The 19060-nt window shown below is 41.0% G+C and overlaps 1 protein-coding gene across 1 annotated transcript in view; it reads left to right on the plus strand.

The window, feature by feature from the left end:
* Window positions 1–16242: 16242 nt before the first annotated feature.
* LOC118795967 overlaps window positions 16243–19060 on the plus strand; it is a 70450-nt gene continuing 67632 nt past the window's right edge. Inside the window, exon 1 of the mRNA XM_036554791.1 lies at window positions 16243–16488. Coding sequence (XP_036410684.1) covers window positions 16422–16488 — 67 coding nt within the window. The 5' untranslated portion in view covers window positions 16243–16421. The remainder of the gene's footprint in view (window positions 16489–19060) is intronic.

Below are 19060 nucleotides of genomic sequence, written 5' to 3' on the forward strand. Positions count from 1 at the left end.
GATGACCTGATCATTGCTGATGCAGACAGCCCCCGGATCGTATGCCATTTCAAAGGGAAAACCTGAGAAACAAGACTCCATTTCAGTGATGACTCTCTCCTGGGTAGGCCACCACTTTATTCTGATACACAAACCTCTCTCACTGCCATGGCAACACAGCCAAAATTCACTCTCAGCAGGTTGAAAGTGGGCAAATTTTGTTTAGAGACCGTTGGCTCAAAATCCTAAGTTGAAATTTCCAGAAGGTTGAGAGGCTATTCTTGTGTCTCCGCATGATGAAAGCACGAGGTACGGCTTCTGCTCTTGCTTCGGCTGTTTCCTAATTCTGCTCGCTGCTCTTTCAGCAGTAAACTATTTTCAACCAAAGGCTTTTACCTCACTTCCTGTTTATACCTCTGGACCTTTATGATGGGAGCAACCTGGGGCTGCTGTCAGTCCCCACCGTCCAATCAGATTGGACCGAGCAGCCATGGCAAATGGGAACGTTCGCAGCTTTCCGTGTTCTTTTTCAACAGCCTGTCATTGTGGGCGCCTATTTTCAGACGTACTTCACTCCATTAAGGATCAATGTTACAGTCTCAGTACTGAAGGTTAAAGGCTTTTTCCAGCAGTTTTATATCAATTATCGGCCCCTGCAGAAGCAGGCCAGCGGTTGAGAACAGCCCACGAGGTGTTAAGTGGCGCTGCGGTTTGGTTTTAATCATCCAAAGAATGCAGGGTTGTTTGCTCTGCCTCGTATGGATGTCTCCGCCTGACTTTGATGACGATTTATTTACTTCTGAGGAACTTTCTGTTTCTGCTTTACTCTCAGAACATCATTGTTTTTTGGGGGAGAGTGTGTGTGTGTGTGTGTGTGTGTGTGTGTGTGTGTGTATGTGTGTGTGATAGAGAGAGAAATAGAATTTGGAACAGGGGAGCTATTGAAAAGGAAGCAAGTGGCACTCTGAATACATTTAAATAGTTGAAAAGGCTCCATCTGCGAAGCAGTATATTTCCTAAGGCAACTGTTGTAGAGCAAAAGATTTACTAACTGCATAAAAACCGCTCTCGCTCCCGGTTAGTGAATAACATTCAACATTGGGCACACACAGAATGGCATGAAACAAATTGCAATTGTTCTTATCCTGTTGTTTGCCACGTTCTTCTGAAAAGTGTTCATTGTAGAGGAAAGAAAAAATGTAGACTGAGCTTTAAAACCGAAGCCCTATCTAATGCTGAAAAAAGCAGAGAGGTGTCGTGGGGTCTTTGCTTAATAATGACTGAAAACAGCAGGGCTACGCTAAAACGGAATTTAGTGGATTTATCAATTAATTGATATGCTTAAGAGATGACATTGCTTATTCACTTACAAATGGGGAGTTGCAATATAGGTACCATACCATTCACAACCTTTATCTGAAATATAATATTTATTCTGTATAGTTATGAATATATTTAGCTGTGTGATGCTATTCGTGTATTGGTGTATTTGTGCTGGTGGTTTATATTAGATCAAACAAAACAGATACACAGACCTTATCCTATGTTATGCCATCTCTGCTCTATAGAGCTATACCTTTATTCTGCCTCAGTGCTGAATTGCTTAATTAGACTTTTTTTGGATATGAATTCAGCTTATCTGTTGTTCCATGTGCCAATCAATAGTGAATTTAATAATAACTAAAACCACCAGAACACTAGCCCTCCAAGACCAGATTCTACAAATAAACCCTGTTCATATAAACACAGTGCATCATGGGTACATGTTATGTTCTCACAACTGTAAACTGCCTTGTAGACCTGGGTATCTATCTGGTTGTACAGTAATTTTATACTTTTTTGATTGACGGTTGGTCTATTGAATTAAACCACTTTATTTGGTTCAAGGCCCCTGTCCCTGCATGGACAAAACAGACAGAGATGAAAAGTATTGTGAAATGACATTCACTGGCAGCTGTAGGGAATGGAGTTGGCCCTTACAAGGAGACATTAAATTGCAACATAATTATCTGATGAAAGGTTGCTTCCTTCAGCCAACAATGGCAGACAAGATCAAGCCATTATCAAATGCAATTAGAAAACCTTTTAGGAGGCCTGTCCTTTTTCTTCTGCACATTTCTTTAAGTAAAAAAAAATGACAAAGCTATCAAACCTATGCTCTGTTTGTTCTTTGTGTACCATTTTCATCATAAAAGCCGCAGCTTATAAAGAAAGACATTTGAGATGTTTTTTGGTTGTGAATATAAGGGTTCAAGTGTTTCATCTTGTCTGTCAGAAACAGAACACGATGTACTGAAAGCCTTGCCAGTGAGTACCCACTTAGATCACAGGGCATATTTTTGCTTTCAATATGTAATGTGAGGATATGTTTGGTATCTGATGAATAGTAACATGTTCAGCCATGGATAGCGGCTGCAACAATGGTTAAGAGTTAACACTAATAAGTTTAGTAAAATTAGCAAGAGACACACGGTAATGCTTGTCTCCCAAATGCACAGAGCAAAGACATGACTTTATTCAGTCCGTTCATGACATTGGCAATTTCATTCCACCATTTCATATTGAATGCATTTATTAAGAGTGGCTGCAGCAATTGCCGCAGAATGCCTTTCAGAGACCCTTTATTTCACAAACTAGTGTTCTTTTGACCTTTAGGACAGCATTTCAGCGGTAAGCGGTTCACCATCTTGCAGCTATGCATTTATGAAAAAGAACAAGAAAAAGGCTGCAGGGTTTCATCTGCTAATACATGCAATCCACATTATTTTATGTGGGAAAAGCACATTATTTTGTTACTTTCCTTGCCCATACTGTCAATCCTGGATGCTGTTTGTGAGTTATGTATAGTACAAGTGCATGTGTGTAACCACGTTCTCATTGTGGTGTGATTTAAATTAAATGAATTATTTTATTGTGACATGATTAACTTAAATTAATGCCACTGAGTAATAGAGTAACATGTGGTTCATTTTGTCATCCTATGAAGAAAGAAATGCACATTTGTTGTGACCAAAAGGCTTCTGAGCCTGTAGTTTTGCTTTAGATTAAGGTCACGATCACAAAGCTCATTAGAACTATACATTGCAACATCCTACAGCTACGGTATTTCTAATAATATGATATTATTATTAAAACTGATATTGGCGATGATCATGATAGTTTTACCTGTTCCAGGTAAAAGAAGAGCTGTCTTCCTACTCTTTGGAGCGAACTGACTGACCAAGCTTAGCTTATTATTTTGGACTGAAGAGGGAGCAAGGGATGTGGTCTCCAAACCTCTTGTTCCTGCTAGTGTCTGTTCTTTGAACCTCTTCCAAAGATTTGAAATACACAGTATGAAGTCCCAAGTGTATGGAGGCCCAAACATGGCCTTCATAGCATCAGCAAGGCAATGAGTGGGAACGACAGCCTCTTCCCCCTTTAGTAAGCCTGGAAATAAATCTTTGGCCTCTGTTTGACTTTTTGATGAGAAAGTGTAGAGCAACAGTACAACTCTGAAAGGAGAAAGCACTTAAGAGACTGCGAGGAAGATTAGCAGTTTGTAAGAACTATTTATAATCATAAATCTCAACCTATCAAGTTGCTCTGGTGTTTTATAAGGCTTGTTTCTGTTCCAGGGAGCAGAGAGCTGGTCTGAAATGCAATATCCTGAAAGACACAGCTGTTCCAACTTACAGCTGGAGAGTGCACGGGGGGGGGGGGGAGTGGGGGGGAGTGGGGGAAGGGGGGTGGTGAGGGACAAAGTGAGGAATAAAACACAGAATGAGAGGCTGACATAGAGAAAGGGGTGTGCATTTATACTTGACCTTGTTCAGGTTGACTGCACCTTGGCATTTAATGCCAAGCGCCCATCGTATCTCAGCGGACTTAGAATAGATCTCAGTAAAATGAGAAAGGCCTCTTTTTTATCTGGCTGCGTCTGCCTCGCTTTTGAGTGGCCGGAGTAATGTTGAAAGATTAGCATCTGATGTGACAGATTGTATTGTGACTTTATGACAGGGCTATCACATTAGTTTGCAAATGTTTTCAATCCCTCTTATTTAAATCTACTGCCTGACATGGCAGCTTTGATGTGATTATTAGTCATTGGAGGGACTGTAATTCATGTTCACCAGATTGGAGAGGAGCCCTTTTGGAAACCCTTGGCTCTGAACTGATAAAGTTCGACCCGATCAAAGCCTGCTGTTTTTTCACTCCTGGTATTGCACCCTTACATTCTGCTGAATTGATTTACATGTATTTAGCATTATTTTCAGTTCTATATAATGAAAATCACAACATCCTGCACATACAAAGCTGAGATTGGATGTGACTTTTTTTTCAAAATTAGTAGGCGTGCTCCTGAACTCAGAGGAGAGAGCCCAAGCCACAGTTCATTCACGAAGAGTCATTCATGAAGAGTATATATTCTAGTTGAACGGGGCAGAAAATATAAAAGGAAATCTTAAAAGATTTTTAAACTGGACATATGTGTGGAGTGCACTCTGAGATGTCCATTGGATAGATCTTGCTTCAGCTCACTGAATGCTACGCACATTACGCTTCTGTGTGCTGCCATATGCTGTTAGAGGCTAAGCTTATCAGGAGTTACGATGCCCAGGTGAATCAGAACAGTTTTACACAATGCAATACCTGATTCCAAACATGTGTTTCATGGTTATAATAATAATAATAATAATAATAATAATAATACATTTACATTTATTCATTTAGCAGACGCTTTTATCAAAAGCGACTTACATAGGTTACAGTTCTTTACAATGTTATCTAATAATGATAATGATAATAATAATAATAATAATGATGATCTTGGAGATCATAGTTAGGCTGCATATTTTTATGCATGTGTACATGTATGTATGCATGCTCTGTAGTATGTATTGTTAGGTACTGTCTCTGCTAGCTGTTTCACTGAGAACACGAGTATGCTTATTTTAGCATTGTTTACGCTTATTATCTGTGTCACTGATAAAAATGTGAAGTTTAAATTAATGTGTCAATATATTATTATTATATATTATATATCATTATTTAACTGGCTTAAGAACTAGATTTAGGTATATAGTAAAATCTAGTGGCATTTACTGCCTATAGCATGTGGTTTAAAAAAAAAAAAACATAAAGATGTGGGTTAGACATTGTTAAACAGAAAAATCTGTTAAGAGGTAAAGCACATACCTATTCTAGCTCCAGTATCTGAGGGCACAATGACCACATCAGTCTCTGGTGATTCTGACTTGTAATCAGCAGAAAGTGCTGAGACAATGAGTGAGGGTTTCAGATCATCTACCCCAAATATTCTGGCGTTAGCAGGGGAGTGCCAGCCGCCACAGGGTTGTCTTGTCTGTGCTTGGCGCTCCTCTGTCTTAATTAAAAAGCTATCATTACAGCAATGGGCTGTACCTGCCAATAGCTGAGCTCCAGGCCTCTGCCTCACACATCAATCTCCGGTGTCAGCTTTTGCATTTGAGCTCCTCTCATTTCAGCGGCTCTTTTAAGGTTGTTTGCTCTCTATTTTCTAATAACTGTTGTTGCCCTTTCAGTGACTAAGCACAAAGCTCTTATGGCTCCTAAAATTTTTTTTTTTTTTTACTCGATTTTGCTTGAAATTTACCTTTTAGTCAAGGCCCTCATCTTTGACCAACATGCACATTGCAGAAATTCAATTATTAAAATTATTATTATGAAATAAACATTATTATTAAAAATAGTATTGATATTTAACAGGAGAAGAAAACACTGTAAATGTAATTCCTAATAGTGTTGGCGGGAGGCGGAAAGGCTTTGAGGATCGTTAGCTCACATACATTGGGGGGGGTGGGGGGTGGGGGGGGGCAGAGCTTCCATTTGCGGGCTGGTGTGGAGGAGATTCCCACTACCAGCCCCCAGCAGGACAGCTCCCTGAGGAAGAGGCCTGCTGGCAGGTGACCCGGGACAGGAGTGATGCCACCGTCTCCGCCTGCTTGCTGAGGTGTGGGAGAAGACGGCAGGGGCAGAGCGGACAGGGAGCCCTGCCAGAAGAAAGCCCTCTGCTCTACTGCTGCAACGCTGTGCTCAGCCAAGGGGTGGCCCTTCTCCCCAACATTTGTGAAAATCAGCCCTCCAATTTGTACTCCTGCTCTTTATGTGTAAAAAAAAGCACAACAAACAAACAATCAAACAAACAAGCGTAAAAAAAAAAAAAAAAAAAAAAAAAAAACCAGAGTCGAAATCAAAGTCAAAGAATCAAAAAGTGCAGAATCAGCAGCTTTGTGTTGACGCTGTGGCTTGAAGCAGAAGCTTGCAGATGGAAATTGCAGGTGAAGCTCTGCATGGCTACCCCTGAGCGAGGTACTCAGCCTAAATGGCTTCAGCAGAAACGCCCAGCTGGGCCCCAGGGCTGATGTGCAATCTGTGATCTTACACAGGCGTCCCGGATTAAGGAATGCGGTAAGCATACAGTATAAATAATGTACTCGGTAAGTACAATCCTCCGGTGCTCCTTTTGTGATTTTTAGATGTTCCCTGGAAGTGAACAACTTGATGCAGAGAGGTCGGCCTGGTTGAATTTCATACTTTCATATGATAAGCCTGTCATTTTGTGAATTTAATGAGTTCGACAGACACAGTTCCTGATTAGAGTCCTTCAGTGTGATTTCTAAAAAGAAGCTTCCTCCTGCTTCTACTTGAGAACTTGGTTATACGTTGTTACAGCTGTATGCTTAAGTCTTTTTGTTACAGTTAATTAGGTACTCTATGAAATATGTCATATGCAAATGGTACACTATTTAGAAGGAGGTAAAAATAGCAACTGTCTTAAAATTCAATTGACTTGCAGCCAATGTTCAGATAGGCAAGAACAAGGACAGTAAGCACATGAACTTGGTGGAGGCCTTCCCTGACCAAGATTAAAATGGCTTTCCCAGAAGTCTAAATATTTTATTTCTTAATAGAGGAGCAGCTGACATTAATTTTATGGGACCTGTGAAGCTGATGTCAAATGGCAGGTGTCTTGACATTTATTTGCCAAATGAAGGAGGTGCTGTCCCTTCAACCCTTTTAAACAGTAGTCAGAATGCAGCGGGCTCTGGGGTGGGTCACCCCTAGTGATGTGTAGATTAGTGATTTTAGCACGCCCCATTTTCACACTGACCTGTATATGTAAGAGAAACAGTTTTTCGTGGGTTGTGAGGATATTATTTCTGTCTGACAGTGTCTTGCTTTTAAAGGTACCCAGGGCTGCTGTGACAACATGAAACCCAGGGAAAATTTTTGGTTGGACCAGACATGAAAATGGATGTACACTATATGGACAAAAGTATTCGGACGCCTGCCATTACATTGTATTGACATTGCATTCAAATACATATACTTTAATATGGTGTTGGTCCCCCTTTTGCAGCTATAACAGCTTCCACTCTTCTTGGAAGGCTTTCCACAAGATTTTGGAGTGTTTTTGTGGGAATTTGTGCCCATTCATTCTGTAGAGCATTTATGAGGTCAGGCACTGATGTTGGACAAGAAGACCTGGCTCGCAATCTCCGTTCCAGTTCATCCCAAAGGTGCTCGATGGGGTTGAGGTCAGGGCTCTGTGCGGGCCAGTCAAGTTCGTCCACACCGAATTCATCAAACCATGTCTTTATAGTCCTTGCTTTGTGCATTGGGGCACAGTCATGTCGGAATAGAAAAGAGCCTTCCCCAAACTGTTTTGCCACAAAGTTGGAAGCATAGCATTGTCCAAAATGTCTTGGTATGCTGAAGCGTTAAGATTGCCCTTCACTGGAGACAAGGGGCCTAGCCCAAACCCTGAAAAACAGGTGTGGCCAAATACTTTCGCCCATATAGTGTATTTTCAGGAAGTCTTGCTTCATTTTCTGATGCTTTGTGTGTTTTTACAGGAGGACACATTTAATTTCAAGTAGAAGATTAGACATTTGTGTTTGATAATTGCAAAGCGAAGTACTGATTTTTGTCAAAACATTTTTATCAAAGAACATCTTTTGGTGCGCTTTAAGTGTGCACTTTTTACAGGCTGAGCTCTGAGCAGAGCCTGAATAGAAGCTTTAGGGACAGTGAACACCTAAAATTCTGGTGCACACACAGGTGAGGCCTATGAATACCAAGCCCTTGCTTTCTAACTGTATTTGTTTATTCCAAACACTGAATACATCTGAAAGAGATCTCAAGTTCTTGAATGTATGTGGAAAAAACACCTTATTGCAGAAAAACAGCTCCTTGTAATTGTTTGTATCATTAAATATAATACAATATAATATACATCTTCAGTGGTTCTCATGGAGAGACAAGGAGCTGGGTATGGGTTGCATTGAAGAAATATTAATTAAGTCAATGTGTATTTTTTTTTACATATGAACATGACACTAACTATACCACAACCGGAAAAATACAATGCTATAAAGCAGTAATACATCCCTTGTGTGTGGGAAGGCCGGAGAGTGTACTCTTCAGTTGTGCAGATGGTAAAAAAGTGACTGGTTAATGCATTATGACCTTTGCAAAAGGGCAGGTCTTGTTTTGTTTTGTGACTTTCTTTCTCATTGGTTCTGTTACAGATACAGTCTTTATTTACAATTCAAGAGATGGGAAAAAGGCTCCCAGCAAGGTCTGTGCACGTACTTTTCCATGTGCTCGTGTTAGCTAATGCATCTTTCCTCCTCTCTTTTCCTTTTTTTTGCCACAGTATATTAACTGGAGCTGAGAAATGTAGGCTGGACTGGTATGTAGCTACTAATTTAGCCTTTCAGTATGCTATCCTGTCATCTCCTCATTTTTCTCTTAGCGTTTCTAATCTGAGATAATCCCAGTCAAATCCTTTGATTGTGTGTTTGGACCCAAGCCGCTTCTAAAGGCGGAATTTAATGGGCTTCATGGCACTTGGTGTAAAGTCATTTATCTACCCGAGCGGCTGTGGATGCTTGTTTTAATAAGAATGTGCTTTATGGAGAAAGAAGGGGCCTTGCTTTTTAATTAGCCAAAGGGAGGGCAAATCTCAATCAAACAACCTTGTCTCTGAGATATGAGATGAGCTTCCTGTTTAACTTTTTTTTCATACAAGACAGGGATCTTGTTTTTTCTTTTTTCTGAGCTCCCAGAATTCGCTCCCTCCCTCTGTTCCAATTCACCCCACACATACAAACTCCAACGCTGATCAGAGACACCTGCAAGGTCAGCACAGGGGGATTTATGACGCATTTACTGCGAATGTGTGGAAAAGGACATGCCTGACAGAGAGGCCTGACTTTCAGTGGCCAGACTCCAGAAAGCCAGCACATGCCGATGGACCTACAGCTTGCTTTGGAAGGCTTCTACCTGCATTTTAGTTGGGTAATTTTCTTTAACCATTAACCAAGTGGTGCCTGACATGGCATGCACAGTCATCATCACTCCCTGACAAGTATTTCTAAAATCCAAACCTCTCATTGAATCTGTCAGACTATTATGTTTTTCACACATTTGCATCATATCTAAGACAGTAGCCGTACCACACTGTACTCTCCTCTCGCCTGGGGGCTTAAGCTAAGCAGCGTTTTGATTGGTTAATGCTCGGAGAGGGGACCTCCTGGGAAAACCAGGTTGTTACCGTGCAGTAGGGGCAGCCTCGCTCCTGGACCCAGCAGAAAGCCAGGGCCCCAGTACAGCAGTTCCCTTGATTTGGGTATTTAATCATCCTTCAGTTCAGCTGGTGGAATAAATCCCTCCCTGTCCATCTCAGATGACACACGGTGAGTCCTTTGGTGCAAAATGGCTGTCATGCACCATCCAGGTGGGCGCTATGCCTTGGTGGTGGTGGAGACGAGTCCCCAACCCTTTCACTGCACAGAGCTTTCAGGTCCACTAAAGACTGATAAAATGCTGTATAAACGCAGCCTATGATCATATTGATCACTTACATTCTCTCTCCACTTTCTCAAGGGGCTTTGTCTTCATTTTCTCATATGGCTATTTTTCCTGTAAAGCTGAATGTTTGTGTTCAAATAATAACAAGACAATAACATGTATTATTTTGACCACACAATCAAAACGCAATATCAAGAAGTCTCTGTTGTTGGATAGCCACGCATTTGAGCACATTTTAAAGTCACATTTTAAAGTCAGTAAAGTTGTTGTTCTGTGTTGTGATGGTCAAGATGGTCACAGAATGGCCATCTTAGCTGGTGACAACTGATGACAATTGCAAGTTTATTTACATCATATCTGAACTGTACCCTTAATGACATTTTGACACCTTTAGTGTATTATAAAATTTTGTTGTTGATAGTGTTTATAAATCTTTTTCATACTCGCATATGAAAACATACATACACACTGCACACTATAGATACTCTACACATATATATGCACAGATATGGAGAAGCCACAGAGATGGGCTGGTTAATGGGACAGACAGCAAAGATCAGATAATAGAGGAAGTGGAGACCATTTATTCAAATCACATCTATGAATTGCTTTTCATATTTGTAACGCGTGTCTGAAGCCACCACTCTAAATACAGAACAGTGCCGGCAGCCCTTTTGCATCATCATTACAGTAGGTATTGGGAAAAGCAAAGAGGATTGGAACGATGAGCCTCATTGCTTTAATGCACTGAGCCACTGGGCTTTTATCCGTTGTTAATGAGGTAAGTACAGCCCTGGCTGCTGCCTGGGACATGCTGTTGTCTGTTCCAGGTTCCATCATGGATTGCTGTCCAGGAGCCAAAGAGCTGCAACATGCTCTGCCTGCAAGGGGAACTTTCTTTTATATGCTCAGTACTGTGCGTATTTCATTCCATACATGCTTTTTAATCTGGACTGTCAAAACATCACACATCTCAGCGATACCATTCTATACGGATGTGCTATGCATCAGTGTCAGTGTAGCATCAGGGCGGAAGTGTAGCATAATGGTAAGGTGAAGAGGTTGTAACCAAAAAGTTGCTGGTTTGATTCCCTGCTGGACACTGCTGTTGTACCCTTGGGCAAGGTGCTTAACTCAGAATTGCCTCTGTAAAATATCTAGCTGTATACATGGATAGAATGTAAAAACTGTAACTTATGTAAGTCGCTCTGGATAAGAACGTCTGCTAAATGAAAATAAGGTCATGTATGCATGCATGATTTAGAGAAAGGAGTACAGATCTGGCATATTGATTAAGTGTTTGTTCAGTTGATAACTTGTGACAGACCATGATGCCCTTCAGCGACTGACTGCTGCCTAATCATCATCTCATTGGTCAGTCAGGTAGTTATCCACAGGTGAGCTGAGGTGATTTCACCTTCATGGAAAACAGTATGTATGAGTTACAGTATGTGTGACTTAAATTATGTACTCCAGTATTTTTTAACAAAAGGAAAAACAACAACAACAAAAAACTTTTCTTGCTTGCAAATTTGTTATAGAAAACATGGCATCTGAAAGAGTGCATTAATAACATGTATTTTTATATATGTTACTGTTTTCATATATAAATATAAACTGTATTTACAGAATATTTCCATCTATGAACAGATGTATGTATTCTAAAATGTTATGGGTTATTTGTGCTACTGTGTATGTTACAATATATCATCTATATGTAATTTGCCATGCTGGCCTTGTAATGGGTATATAGTTTATGCCAAATGACAAAAATATTATTTTCATCATCACATTGAAATGAATGGAAATGTTTTCCTCTCCTCTCTTTCCTCTTGTCCACAGACAGGAGTGAGAATGCCAATTCTGTAATGTTCTTACAAGGGACTGCCAAGTGACATGTTCGCACTAAAAAATGTCAAATATTAAAAATTTGCGAGAATTACAGTGCTGGAATAAATGATTTTTTCAAATTATTATTATTATTTTTAAAATGTTTTCTCTTTTCAATATACAGGAGTGAGGCTGCCTATTCCGTAATACTCGTACCAAGGTTTGTCACCTGAAACTTTAGCACTTGATGTTAGCAGGCAATGATCAGGTCATGTATTTTTTCACTGAAACTATTTTGTTTGACCAGACTGTGGCCTGCCGCTGGTGCACAGAGTTATGAATGATTTGCTTCCTTTGTGAAAGGAGGAAGTCGCCATCATCTACATGGTACGGCTGTATTCTGAGATTCATTCTGATGTTAGCTATTTTAGATGCAGCATGATTGTCTCCTATGCGGTTATCGATTATAACTGTTAAAAATGTTCTCGGGTGTCCAACAACATGGGTTCCACAGAGGGTAGCCTTTCAAAGGCTCGCTGATATGAGCAGAGTTACTCAGGCACTGAGAGAACTCCAAATGGAGGGGGTACAGAAAAATTGTTCATTAACAGCAATGGAGAAAAATGTCATGCTAAGTGCCTCTCCTATGGAGTGGAAGCAGTGTTACAGCAAGGCAGAGAGCCAAGAGCCCTGCTCTCAGCTGGCAAACAGGGGGTCAGATAGGCTTGCATGCATCCCAAACAATGTTTTTTTTTGTGTTGCAGCAACCTCTTAGCTTCCAAACTAATGGGATACTGAAAAAAACACATCATGCTCTTAGAATTTGCCATGCATTAACAGGCAAATCTACTCTCCTCTCTTTAAATATACATGGTCTCACAAACCCAGAGTGGGTGAACAAATCTATGTAAAAAGATGTTTTTTTTCCCCAGGAATTAAGCAACAGTAGTATTTACAAAACAAATGATAATGTAAAAGGACCAGTGTTTCTTCACAAAATAAAGTGGCAATTAGATGGAGCAAGAAAAGAGAATTTGCTTTTGTCAAAGCATGCAACATCTGATTTCCATTTTTACTTTTCCATTTAGCCACTTTGACAGAAGTTCTTAACTGGGGCAACTTGCAAAGCAGAAGCATTGGTATGTAAATTGAAGCACTGCTTAGATGTAGTATTCCTGGTCATTCTGCTTCCAGTTCTTCCTATTAGACAAAAATGGAAAATATTAATTTGAAAAAGAAAAAAAAAACCTTATAACCTACTATTCAGACCTCTTGCTTTATAGTGATATAATAACCACATTGAACAAATTGTATGAAAGCATTCTACACCATTTGCGGAACACGCCTTGTTTACATGAATTAACATAATTAATTTGCAATTAATTATTACGCTTAATTATATTTATGTGTACATTCAGCATGATCAGAAGTGTAAAGAAATGGAAAGGATGACAATTAAAAAAAAAAATCATGTCTATCGGCAAAAACTATGTATGAAATGACACATCGTATTAAAATGCACATTCAGCACAGGCCTAGCCTGGGTAAGCATTAACCTTCCAGTAGGTCTGATGTCTAAGTGGGACACGGAGGACAATCTAGGAGATTAATGAAGATAGCCTAGTTTATTATGACATTTTACACAGGGTCACTTCAAACCAGAGGTACAAATATAATAACTTAATTGTGCAATGGTACAATATGCTTCTGTAAAATACTCCTGTACTTTCTAATGAGAGGATTGATGTGAAAATACTGTAGAATGAACAAGAGTGATGTATGGAATGTTACTATTGTGACATAGTTACTATTGCCCCCCTAACACCCTAGTTCTGTCAGTACTCCCGCCTCCTAGCCCTGCGCTTTTGGTTTTTTTTCCTTTTTTTTCTCCTTGTGTTTCTGCCCGGCCCTTCTCTCCGCCCTGTCTCCGCCTTATTACCTGCGCACCTGCATCTCATCCCCTCGTCGGTCTGTCCTTATTTATACCCTGCTCGCTGTGCAGTCATTGCTAGTTCGTCTCAGTGTTTTTTGCCTGTTTCGTCCCCGCGTTTTCTTTACCTCGCTATTCTTGTGATTTTCGACCTGCCCGTTTTTGACTCCGTTGTTTGCCTGCCGCTTTTGCTTAGTTTGCTCGATCGTGCCTTCCTGTTGTCTGACCCTGCCCGTTCTGACTATCCCGCTTTGGATTTGCCCACGGACTGCTTCCCTGGTTTTTGACCCTGCCTGTATTCTGGTTTTTTGATTCTGCCGTGTGTTTTTTCTCTGCCCTCGCGTTTTTTGGGGTCTGCGACTGTGTCCTACCCTGTGCTGCCTGACAAGTTCATGGTCTACGAAATGAATTGAAAACCACGCATCAGCTGGTTAATGAAAACTACTTAAGTTATGCATGCATTAAATTGCTTATATGGCAACAAGCACCTACTATATAATGGGAAGGCCTATTATTAGCATTTGCATTGTACTTTTTTTCAGCTGAGCACAGCAGTTGTGGTGCAAACTATTTCACAATCTCTGCAAAGTCAGAACTGTAAAAACTTTTCTCAGAGCCCAAATAGTGTAGCTTTGTATCCAGCAATATATGCATTGACACTTAGTGTATCTGGTCCATGCTGGTGTTTATTTTTGATGTAAACATGAATTCTTGTGGCAAACATGATGTTGCAATCTTATGAGCTGCTATTTCTCTTCCTGGCATCTGCATGTCAGAATTTAGAAGTTCCCTCTTGTTCTCCACCTCCTCTGACTGCTATGACTACAACTTCTTCTATTAACACCTTAGCTTTTCAATCTAGATCACTACCACCACTGTGATTAGTGTTAAAAGAATTCATTAAGTAAAATACAAGTTTAGTGTGCACGCTAATGTAGGTATGACATTCACGTAATTATTCTGTCATTATTGACTTATGAACTGAAAGTACAAGTACAAGTACTTATTTAAACGGAAAAAAATAAGAAAAAAGTGAAATCTGACAGAGTTCTGTATCTTTTCATTTACTTTGGATTTTGATGTGATTCCAACTCCACACGTGGTAAAGGCTAGGTGGACCTGCAGAGGATGTTTGTCACTCTGTCCGTCCCCTTTGATGATCCATTAAAACGGAAGTGGGAGTAGATTACAACCCCCTAATGTAGGAGCCCAGCCGATTAGAAGAGTCTTTCAATAAGACAAGACACCAAGCAGACGTACCGGCAACAGAGGCCACGCAAGGACATGACGAACAAAAAAAAAAAAAAATCACAAAAAGAGGCTTCCAAATGGAACGCGAAAGTGAAGTGCCATTAACAGGGTTTATTGACAGGCTGAATGTTGCAGACAGCACCTTCAGTCCCGCGGACGGGAGCTCCTGGCGTCTGATTACGCTCAGAGTAAATACCACCTACTCCCCCCATCTCAGCTGATTTGATTTACGGGGTGCAGAGAAATACAAGTTCAAGGAGTAGACATTTTCCATTTACTTTAAAAGCTGGATTGAATTTAAAATCAGCAATTACACTGTGGAACTTCGGGCCTTAATGGCTGACGGTGCATGTTTAATTTATGGAGTTCTGAGTCACATGAGCGCCGCTCCCTTTAAACACATCTGATGTCTCCACCAATCTGCACAAGCATCACTGCTTTCAAAAATCCAGTGACGACCAATTAAATATGCACCTGCTGGAGGGTAATGTAGGCTGGTTAGGGAGCATATCTGGTGCATTGTCCTCTCCTCAGTCATTCTAATTAATGACTGCATTAATAATGATTCATGTGCTACTCATTGTTGTTGCAGACCTATTGCCTCACTGTTAGGTGATGGTACTCTGTGTGTGTGTGTGTGGTTGTGTGTGTGTGCACATGCGTGAGCGTGAGTCTGCATATTTATCTGTTTGTTATTTATATGCTTTTTGACAAGGTGACATATTTTGCAATTTTCTAGGGTAATTATTATGTTAGACTTTGTTATGCAAATTGATTATCAATGTACAATACAAACACACTTTTATAACGTAGGAACCTTCACATGTTTTCAGAATTGTGCTTTGGTATTTTTTTAACGATTAACAAATTCTAATAGGAATGTGTAATAAAAAAGCAAAAAAAAAAAAAAAAAGCTCCTTTCCATCTCCCCCTGAAACTGAAATTATATCCAAAGACATAATTTTATGATCGAAAAAAAAAACAAAGTGCATAAAACACCATGCAACACCTTTCCTAAAAGCTGTGGACATTAACCGACATGCATTTCACAAGAATTTGGCACAGATGAACCTTAGCCAGTGCATGTCTGCCCATGGCTGTTGCTCAGCGCAGCTTGTTTAGAGACATTCTATTTGGCATTTCTACAGAAAAGAGAAGAGAGACATGTTCAGTCATGCATCATTACTGTGTGGTTACCATGTCAGTAACTGTTGATCTCCACTTTCATTTTTTTTCCATTCAGGCAGTCTGCCGGACGCCTAAAAATGCAGAACCGAACAATGTCTTCCTGCCTTGGCAAAGCTCGGCTCAAAACAAGAGCCGTGATTGGCTGACTGTTGCACAACTTCCTCATCAACAAAAAAGAAAAGGGCTCAGCTGACAGGCTCACCCTGTGCAGTGGCAAAACAGTTGGGAAGTCCTCCTCAGAGGGATGCTACAGGCCTGTGGTCTTTCTGTCCGGATATTACAGAAAATTGCAAACTAGATGGAACCTGACAAAGGAATTCTTTTGAAAAAGGGTGACAGGCAGTCATTCGAACAGACCGGTGAGACACCAAGACTCAGACGGGCGTAGATGTAAGAATGCTCAATAATGGACAAAGGCTATGAAGTTTTGACCAACCATAACACTCTGGATTCTTGTAAGGTTTTTGTCACGGGTGAGTTCTCTTTTTTCAGGCTGTGTGGTGGAATGTTTCTGGTATGGTCCCTGGCCAATGTCATGTTTTTAATTAGAGGAGCACTGGTGGTTTTATCTTCAGTGTTTTCTCTATGTGCATGGATGGAATGTCCCTTAACCATGAAAGAAGAGTGGATCAAAACTCAAATTGGCCTGTTTTTTTTCCTGCCTGATAAAATCATAACTGTAATATGCTTTTTATGTTGTATGTATGATGAGTTTACTGAATGGGTGGTCTGTCAGTTTAATGACAATGCTCTGATTGCAGCATCCTTCCTAATAAGACTGGGAAGTAACAGAAGAGGATGATTCCCTGTTTATTTACAATCATTTGTGAGATTCAACACTGTGTGTTTGGTAGAAAACCCAATCCATTTCACAAAGACACATTGCATATTTTTTCCATTGTATGGTACAAATTGACTCAAAACCAAAAGTAAAAGTAAAAAAAAGCAGATCAAACATTATATAATGCAATGAACATCCCCTTGTTGAAACAGTACAAAACAACATTTATGTATAGAGCATATTTAAATATGTAGTGTACATATATAAAACTTACACTGTCTTTTGCAGTTATAGTTTTTGCACATCTGTTCTTTGGTGCCATTTAAAAAATCTCAGCAATAACAACATAAGCCCTGTTTTCTCCTATGTGTTGGCTTCGGCGGCTCCCTGCTCTGTCTGTAACTGACCCACGCACTGTGAGTTTTACAGGAAGAGGAAACGCATCACTGTCAACACTTTTGGCAATCAGACGAACGTGTTAAATGGCAACACCCCTGGGGACCCCCGGCGCCTGCACTTCCTTGTTCTCGGGGGTTACTTGACCGCTGCAGCTGATTGGTGGGTGAGAGGTCCTGCCCGTTCTGTGGGCTGTGACAAGGACTTGGGGAGACTTAGAACTCGGGCCTCTTGCTTACCCTAGAGTGACCCCTCTCAGTCCGCCCATGTAAGTCCCATCCTTTACAATGCTGAGGGCTGTCCTTTATTTTTAGCCAGCTGTGCCCTACGCTGCAGTGTGAGGAGCACAGCTGTAACGGAGACAGGGGGGTGGGACCGCTGCGAAATCTGTTTGTCCTCATGATTAATATCTGTGTCAAGGGCACAAGCAGCAGCCCACTCTAATGGATGCTGTGGGAGAAACACAGGTCCAAGCTGGGGTATGTGGCAGCAGCTACCTGGGCCAGGGTTTGCTGGAGATCCTTCTGCTAGAGTGGGTGCAGGCGGAGGTGGTCTCTGACACAGCCCACAGAGAGCCAATGCTGTGACTCACCAAAGCAAAACAGGAAGTGACACAGTTAGGAATTGAAAACTGGCTTGCTGAGTCAAGCAAGGGGTATGAAAAACAGCTGACATAACTATAACTTTTGAAGATTCTACAGAAATATAAACTCTAATGTAAGCTTCAGTAGTTTAAAAAGCACATCCGTGTGTTCTGACTGCCTTTTCCCAGTGTGGCTGACACTAACAGTCACATTCCTCTGTCTCTGCCAGCTCTATTTAGTCAGAGCTGCAGGGCTGGCTGAATGACAAAAGCTCCTTATTCATATTTAGAAAGAAAAACTCAAGTCGACTCGTGAACAAAAGCTGGTGAGGTGAACGCTCCGTCCCGTCTCTGGAGTAAACCTCTCTCGGAGTGGACTGAAGTGGTTTAGGCTGTAATACAGCGCTGTGGAGCTGGTACTGCTTTTCAAGCACTGACAAGATCAATAACAGAAAGGGTCCTCAGTGTCTGCCAAGTTGGGATGCCAATAAACTGGTGCCTCTCTTGCAAATTGAAAGGGTGCTAAGGCCTGCTAATGGATCGACCACTGGAGACTGTTGCTATTGTGCGAACAGGCTGTTTTTGTCAGCGTCTCTCTGCTTGCTGCCAGTTTTGACAATGCATAACATGAAGGTAGCGGATATAAAAAAAGGAGCAACAGAATGGGGATTGTCAGAGGCCGGAGACATTGCACGGCGATTATCGGCTATCAGCGGGACAATGTGCTAGTCTGTGTTGCCAAAACACGAGTCCCACGGAATATCGCAGCCAGAGCTGTTCCTTGCCCATCCTGTTATTGCTGATAAGGCAAGATGGCTGACACACGAGTAACCATTCGGTCAGGCCACCAAATTTCCCATTATAATTGCATTAATTACCCATTAACAACATCCCTAGTAATCAAGATTACAACACCTAAATTGAGTTACTAGTTGAACACAGCCATGAAGAAATCGGCTAACAGTCATGGACTGTCCGGTTCACAAATCCCTCTTCTTCATGGCTACAGGTAATAGCTACAGGCCCTCCCCTCCAGCCCTGGGCTGGTCCCTGATTAAGCATTAAAATAAAGATAACCTGACCTTTGACCCTCAGCTCATACCACGGGAAGAGACTAGGGTCCTTAGCATCCACCACAAAAATGTGCTGTACACTGTAACCCGTATCATGTGAGATATCAAAACAAAAAGTGTGAAATGATGCAGAGGTGGTATACGTGCGGAGCCAGAAGCATTTTGTTACGTATAAATGAGAGCGCATGGCAGAATGTTAAAACAGGAGCTTA

Source organism: Megalops cyprinoides, chromosome 20 (genome assembly GCF_013368585.1).
Source record: "Megalops cyprinoides isolate fMegCyp1 chromosome 20, fMegCyp1.pri, whole genome shotgun sequence".
Classification (NCBI taxonomy): Eukaryota; Metazoa; Chordata; class Actinopteri; order Elopiformes; family Megalopidae; genus Megalops; species Megalops cyprinoides.